Source organism: Poecilia mexicana, unplaced genomic scaffold (assembly GCF_051168715.1).
Source record: "Poecilia mexicana isolate PSO_F unplaced genomic scaffold, ASM5116871v1 scaffold_2, whole genome shotgun sequence".
In the NCBI taxonomy this organism is placed as follows: domain Eukaryota; kingdom Metazoa; phylum Chordata; class Actinopteri; order Cyprinodontiformes; family Poeciliidae; genus Poecilia; species Poecilia mexicana.
Window position 1 is genome coordinate 53,202,603 of NW_028263371.1, and position 8,219 is coordinate 53,210,821.

Consider the following 8,219-nt stretch of genomic DNA (forward strand, 5'->3'; position numbering starts at 1 on the left):
TGAAATAAATTGCCGAGTCCTCAGAGCCCGAGACCGAGACAAGACCGAGACCAAATGCGGTCGAGTCCGAGACGAGACCGAGACTATCAGAAAACGGTCTTAAGACCGGACTCGAGACCAAGACCGATCTCGAGTACCACAACACTGCAGGATAGCATACATGCATTAAGCATTAAGAAGTCCGACCGTCAGAGGAGTTGTCAGTTCACCATACGCAGCAAGTTATGACAAAAATAAGTCATTAAATTGTTTTCAATGATAACTATATAGACATGGTTTCAAAGTGTATTTAAAGCAGGTCTGGCTGCAGCTGGAGTCAGCTACAACTCACACCCGTGTAAAACTCACTTAACCGCTAAGTCAGGATGCCATACAACTGTTAATAACAAAGTTTATGATGATCTACGTCAAGATTCTATGTTGTTGATTAAATTAAATCTTATGGTAATGACGTGTCTGACAGATATAGCCGGTGTTCTATCACATAGCCATACGCTGTCAGAATAGCATACATGCAGTGAGTACCATGCCAGCGCATGCGCATTAAGTCCGACCGTCAGTGTAGTTGTCAGTATACGCAACAAGTTATGACGAAAATAAGTAATTAAATTGTCATAATATGACATAATGTGATAACTAGATGGATATACATGCGTTGTCGTGGTTTCAAAGTGTGTTTAAAACAGGTCTGGCTGCAGCTGGATGCCATACAACTGTTAATAACCAAGTGTATGATGATCTACGTCATGATTCTTTGTTGCTGATTAAATAAAATCGTATGGTAATGACAGCGTATGCATGTCTGAGCTAAGCATACCACTATCTGACAACGTATGCTGATCTGACAGAACACCGTGATCTGACCTGACAGAACACCCGTTCTTTGTTCTTGTAATGCTCTGTGTACACTGCATCATTATTTTATTTTATTATGTACGTTAATATTTAAATGAACAAATAACTAAAACACAAGAACCAAAGAGCATGCAGAGCATGCACATTGCTCTTTGATTGTTTTTGTTCAAAGTGGCAGCTGTAATGTCTGCCATGGTGTCAGACTACCTGGCTTCATGTACTGGGATAGAGAGTGAAAACAGTCACGATGAGCGCCTTCTGTTTGGTTACTTCTTGCTTGTTGCTCCTTGGTCAGTGTTCATAGTTGACCGTTATTTACCGTCAGGGCATTGCCTCAATTGCTATGTTTAGTGACCAACAGTGGTGGCTTCTTATATGAGCAATATGGGCAAATGCCCAGGGCGTTATGTTTTTAGGGATGGCACGAGACCATCACACTTTTTAGCACATAAATGGAATATTTAATATTGGTAAAATGTATTAAGTATTTAATATCTAGGTGTTTTATGGTAATATGGATCTTTCAGATTATTTTGAGAAGCAATTTTGATCATATTTTACATTTTATTGTGTCATGTAGCGCGGGCCGCTGGTCTTGGTCTTGACTCGGTCTCGACTCCCCTCGGTCTTGGTCTTGACTTGGTCTCGGACCCCAAAAGTCTTGGTCTTGTCTCGGTCTCGATACACTCTGGTCTTGGTCTTGTCTTGGTCTCGGGTTGGGTGGTCTTGAACACAACACTGTTTCAATGTCAAGAATAGGAATGGAGATTGATCATTTGCTAAACATTATGCTTGAAATTATGTAGGATAGAAATGAAGAGTACAATCACTGCTCATACACTGCTGTATCTAACATCTAAATAATAATTTAATCTACAGAAACTCAGCAGTGATATGAAGATTAAAGCTGCCAATGGAAAATCTATGAAAGCATTGAAGGTTTTCTCAGAATCCCTGAGATTTCTTAAAGAAGATGCACTGAGAACAATCAGCAGAAACACAGAAGGGAAAATCTTCTTTCCCTCTGATTTCACCTGGGTCCTGACTGTTCCTGCCATCTGGGATCCTTCAGCTAAACAGTTCATGAGAGAAGCTGCAATGCAGGTAACATTGGGTTTTACAGAGACCAATAAAGTTCTGAAATGTGCAGATGGATGAGTTTATCATTTTGTAGGCAGGTATTATAACAGAAGGAGATGAGGAAAAACTGGTGATTGCACTGGAACCAGAAGCTGCTTCAATCTGGTGTAAGAAGCTTCCATCTGAGGGTTTCATCTCTGGGAAGCACAATGAAGAGTCACTGGATCAGTCTGCAGGGACGCAGTACATCGTTGTCGACTGTGGAGGTAACGTCTCTGTGACTCTGATGAAATGTGTTATTGATTCATTCACAAAGATCTTTACACAGGAGGATACTATCTGATATGAGAGGTAGTTGTTGATATTGGTTGTGAACTAAAATGGCTGAAACTTGAATTCTGTAAATGTGATTCATTGGATTATTAAACCATTCTTCTCTATTACTCTCTCTGTTTATTTAAGGAGGAACCATTGACTTCACTGTCCATGAAGTCCTGGGTGGAGGAGCCCTGAAGGAGCGACACAAAGTCTCTGGAAATGATCTGGGAGGACAAACTGTGGACAGAAAATTCAAGCAGTTTCTCAGAGGGATATTCCCTGAAGGAGTCTGGGATGAATTTGAACAAAACTTTCCCAGTGCAGCTCAGAGAATGATGTATGAGTTTAGCTATCTAAAACAGTCTGAAAAAGATGTTCAGATCAGCTGCTCATTCACACTGGGATCATTAGTTAAAGACAAATCAGACACAGGAAACATTAAGTCAGAACTTGGTGCTTCCTGGGATGGTGATTTCATCAAAATCTCAAGAGACAAAATGAGGTATTTCTATGATGAAAGTCTGCAGGGCATCACTGAGAATCTCCAGGAAATCTTTACCAGTGGTCTCAACATCAAGTACATTCTGTTAGTGGGTGGGTACGCTCAGAGTAAAGTACTGCAGCAGCACATTACTGACCAGTTTGGACATCGGTGTAAAGTTCTGTGTCCTTTCAGAGCTCAGGAGGCGATTCTGAGAGGAGCTGTAGAGTTTGGTAGAAACCAAGATGTAATTTCTCGGAAAAGTTCCTATACTTATGGATTTGCTGTTTGTGAAAAGTTTGATGAAAGCAGTAGAGATATTTTCAGGAAACTGGTAGAAGAAGGTGAAGATCTTGGTTCACAGGATACCAGAGAGTTTCTTTGTTCTCCAGCAAAAGCCAACCAGAAAGAGATGAGACTGAGATTCTTCCGCTCATTAAGAAAAGATCCAGTGTATGTAGATGACTGGGGAGTGGAAGAGGTTGGTTCATTCATTGTAGACATGACTGGAGGCGGTAAAGTCAAACTGGAAATTGACTTTGGCTCCACAGAGATAACAGCTACAGGGACAAACCTGATTAGTGGGAACAAACAAACAGTAAAAATTGACTTCATGACTACAGACAGAGAATGTGTCATTGGTGGTTATGAAGAAGATGATGATGATGTCAGTGTTGGAACAGAGCAATCAGGTCCTTTAGAGGGCGCTGATTAAAACACGCAGAGCCATAATAGTTCCCTTGATATTTTCTTTGAATTTTTCTGTGTGTTTATTTAGGTTTCGGTTTTCTGTTGAGTCTCTGTGTTGTCCCGTCTACCTCTTGATTGTCCCCAGATGTCCCTTGTTTCTCCTGATTGTCTGCCTGTGTATTTAAACCCACCAGTGTTCCTTGTTGGGTCCTCATCTTGTCTTCCATCAAGTCTGTCATCTGTGTGTTGTTCTCAGTATCACCAATTGTTACCAGTTTTGAGCCTCTGCCTTCTGATGTAACTGTGCTGCCTGGACATTGGAATATTTGTGTGCTATTTATCATTAAAACCGTAATTTTTATAATTTCAACCTGGGTCCACTGCATTCTGCCTCACCACCTCTACCGCAGATCATGACAGAATGTGTCATTGATGATGATACAGAAGAGCTGCTTCACCTTCATCTTTAATGTCTTCATGTCTGAAAACAAGCTGCAGATTATCTGAGTTTCCAGGTCAAAGGTCAGTCTGATGGCCTTTCTGCTGCATGTTCTCCTGATGTTGGTGATGAAATGAAGAGTCTGTTTCAGTTTTCCTGTTTTCTTCTGGCTGCTGCAGAGAAATGGAGATGAAGGATCATCAGTCAGACTGAACTGCTGCAGCCTGTTCAGAGCTGAGATGAGATTCAGTCTCACATGATGGAGAATTATCACCTGGAGGCTCTTTAAATGTGTTTCATCACATTAATGTGTCTCATCTGGCTGTTTGTATCAGAATCTGAGCTGATGACCAGAACCAGATCAGAGCTGGTCACTGATCAGAGTGAGATCAGCAGCTGAAGCTGTTTACAGTCAGACATCATGTATCAACCAGCAGCTTCATCACCTGATGGTTTCCTCCTGATCTCAGACTCTGATCTGCTCTCTGGGAATCAAACGTGTCGTTTCTGTGTGAATCTCTGAGGCTGAATGTGGAACCAGAATCTGAGTCTCTCAGCTGTGAAGGATGTTTGTGAAACGGTCGACTGACAGGAAGGAATCTGCTCTGATTAAAACCTGCAGCATGATGGGAAGTTTTCAGGACAGAAAAGCTTCAGATGAACCTGAGGATGAACTCAGTGCAGCTGATGGAGGTTTAGATCTTTAGTCAAGTTGATCACCATTAACTGTTTAACTGGTCAGTCGAGAAGAGCTTCAAGAAATTTAAGCTCTTCATAATAAAACTTATGCCTTTTTATGCAATATTAGAAATATGTTTTAAATAAAAAAATAAAACATTTTATTGCCTAGAATGCAATAACATTCCTTTAGTGAATGTTTGACTTATAACATGAACATGTGAGAATCTTTCTGTTTGACTGAACATCAATACAGTGAGAAACTTCATTTTGTGCTGATCTGCTGACTACTTCCATAATTGGACAGCAAAAGTTGTTCAATATGAGATTTTATTTTACAGGATTTAAACCAGGTGAAGCTAAAACTGCCACTTGATGAGTTTTGGATTATCTTAAATACAAAATGTTTATTTTTGTTTTTGCAAAGTTTTACCTTAATTACTGCAGTGAATCTGTTGTTTTTCTGCAAATGTTTTTTTGAGTCTATTTTCTAGCTAACAATTCTTAATTTCATTTTCTAAATTGGTCGTGTATTATTTAAATTGATTCATCATGCTTAATACAATTAATTTCCTATTAATCCACAGCTTGAATATTACAGAAGGTCAGTAAAAATATTATTTTAAGCAGAAATGTCAGGGTTATATAAAGTTGGTTAATTTCTTTGCTCTCAACAGGAAGACGAGGCACCAGAACCAACGATGTATTTGACCTGAAGGTCGTTGTCAAAGCAACTGGACTTCCTGAACATCTCAGCAGAACCACAGGCTGATATTCTTCATTGATCCATGATCATTTAAATATCATTTCATTATTGATCTTTAACTTTCTCAGAAACCTAATTTTGTGTTTTCACAATCTCTAGATCATAGTAATAACAAAAAGATCTTGATATATTTCACTCTGTTTGATGAATCTATATTAGTGTCATTTTCTGAAATAAGAGACAAAAATGTTACTTATGAGATTTAAATTTTTTTAAAGGTGTACCTATTGTCACATTTGCGGCTAAATGTTCTGTGGGGAAAACAAATTCCAAGCACTGTTAGATGAAATCAGTCAGGTTTATCCTTATATTGTGCACAATACAAAGAGCTTGTGAGACAATCAATAATGAAGACGTTCCGAATGAAAAGCTACCCCAGACATGAGTTTTATACCAAGGATAAGGGATCCAAAACATGGGAGACAGTCTGGTTCTGATGCAGCTGCAGGAAAACAACTCCCAGCCTTGTGCGTGATCCAAACAGGTTCTTTTGATGAGAGTTCACAAGCATTTAATATAACATGAACTTATAACAATTTCCCACCACAATGTATAAAATAAATACTTTAAAAAAAAATAATTGATCAAAGTGTAATGTGTTAACATTTCTTCTCATTCCAGCACATTATGGTTTTGTGATGCTCCAGTCAGATGATGGACTCTTTAACTTTCAATAACATGTTTTTTCAGACTAATTTTTCACCAAGAGTAAAAACAGGATTTCTGCAGTCAGTGTTTAAATATCAGAAAATGTCGAGTCTGTTAACTGTTTATGATTTTTTTTAAGCAGAAATCATCTGCAAAAATGTTTCTAACAGGTAAATCATAAATACCTGAACTCCTCTGCTCAGAGTTCAGAGTGTATTTCCTACATCCAGGCATCAGAGCAACAAAATCACCCAGTTAACAAAATGAGTTTTATTTTTTCCTTGGATTTAAACAAATCTTAATCTGGAAACATGTTTTTGTGTTTGATTACAGCTAATAAATAATCTTTGAAAAGGGTTTTAATAAGAACTTGCAGAGTTCATCAAGTCAGTGTTTGACAACGAGTTGTCAGTTTGGGAAACAGAGTGTGTGTGTGTGTGTGTGTGTGTGTGTGTGTTTGTAATACCTTGTGGGGACGATTTTCCTGACATTTGCAGTGATTACCCAAAACACTGACTCTTTCCCTGAGGTCACACCAACAGCCTAAAGTTATTTACTTTTAGAAATTATAAAATTAAAACAGTTTCACCGGAGCACAAAAACGTCGGGCTCTTTAAGGGGGATGGATTACTGACCATGCAGAGATTCGAAAACACATTTTCCAGACTGATTAGGATAAACATGTCACAATCTCTGCTCAGTCAGAATTCTGCCTCCACCACTTTAGACACCAAGTTGTTAAGGAAATAAATAAGTTTTACTTCAGGTGAAACCCTGAGTCAATCAAGAACAAAATGCATTTTGATTATTATTTTATCAAGAAATTAACCAAAGAATAGGAGCAATGACTCCCTCACTAGTCCAGGGAAGTGAAAAAAGATGAAAGTTCATCACTTTTAATATCCACCAGCCTCTAACAGAGATGGAGAAAAAGAGAGAATCCCAGAGATGAGAAGTTTTAGTTTTTTCACAACTCTGATATTTGCACCTGCAGACTGAGACCTGATGGTTCAAACCCAGTTCAGAAATATAGATAGATAGATAGATAGATAGATAGATAGATAGATAGATAGATAGATAGATAGATAGATAGATAGATAGATAGATAGATAGATAGATAGATAGATAGATAGATAGATAGATAGATAGATAGATAGATTGAAATAAAACAAAGTTTAACATAATAATAGGTTTTACCACTGGGTCTCCATAAATATAGATATTAATTAATATCTCTTTCATTTCAGTCTAATAGGTTTTGTCTTTTTTCCCACTGCTGATCTTTATTCACCATTAATCTGACAGGAAGTGGGGAAAGACAAGCAGCAAAGGTAGCGAGGACTCAAACTCATGTTCATATCGAGGTCTTTAACCTGCCTAGGGGGCGCCACTGCGCCAGGTGACGCCATTAGTTTAATAGTTTCTGAACAGAAAAAGCAGAACTTATACCTAAGGTGTCATAAGAAAAAATCCATAGGAATCATATGAAACGTGAACATATGCCCAAAATCCAAAAATGTCCCATGTCAAAAAAAAATAATCTTGATTTATAAAACCATTTTAATGCACACTTCAGAGCAATTGTCCCTTTATAAATCACAGCTGCACCTCCATGTTTCCATAAGGTTCCTCCTCAGGTTCTGCTCTCTACTCTCCCATATTCAATCATAAAGGTCAATGCAAATTATCTCATGAATAATAAAGTTTATTAACTGATTCAGACGATTGTGTGAAAATCTGTTCCTCTGTCAGGAGCATCACTGCAGCCAGAGAAGCAGATCTGATCATTTTCACAGCTTCTGACTGATTTCTTGGTAAAATAACTCATATAATCATGTCGAGGTTGTAACTTTCACTTTTATTGGCAGCTGCTGTTAAAAAACAACAAAAACAAAATTGTAAAATAAATAAATAAATGAGGTTTTTTTACAGTTTTGTGTTGTTTTTTTAATCTGTCTTTTCCCGACTTTCACCACTTAAGCTTGATAAATAAAAGTCAGTCACAAATTATTTAAATTAAAATTGAACTGTAAAGCCATTTACAACAGTTAAAATTAAATAAGCACAGAATCTACATCTGATTAGTTTTTTAACCAGTAAAATCTGTTATTTCATCTTTAAATCAAACTATTGTTCAGCTCATTAAAGGAATAAGTTTCTGCTTGAACTGACTTTAAGACTGCAGCAGTTCATCATGAGTAGATTTGATAAACTAACCTGGTATGAACACAAACTAACAGACTGAAACCTGTTGACAGGACGAC

General features: G+C 37.8%; 1 protein-coding gene across 1 annotated transcript; it reads left to right on the plus strand.

Annotated features, from left to right (window-relative positions):
- The first annotated feature begins 1,734 nt into the window (after positions 1–1,734).
- On the plus strand, positions 1,735–4,583 carry LOC148160948 (heat shock 70 kDa protein 12A-like). The gene is made up of 3 exons (XM_088002948.1): positions 1,735–1,959; positions 2,030–2,201; positions 2,398–4,583. Exons 1-3 carry the CDS (start codon positions 1,750–1,752, stop codon positions 3,447–3,449), a joined length of 1,434 nt encoding a protein of 477 aa, XP_087859074.1. The 5' UTR covers positions 1,735–1,749; the 3' UTR covers positions 3,450–4,583.
- The last annotated feature ends 3,636 nt before the right edge of the window (positions 4,584–8,219 follow it).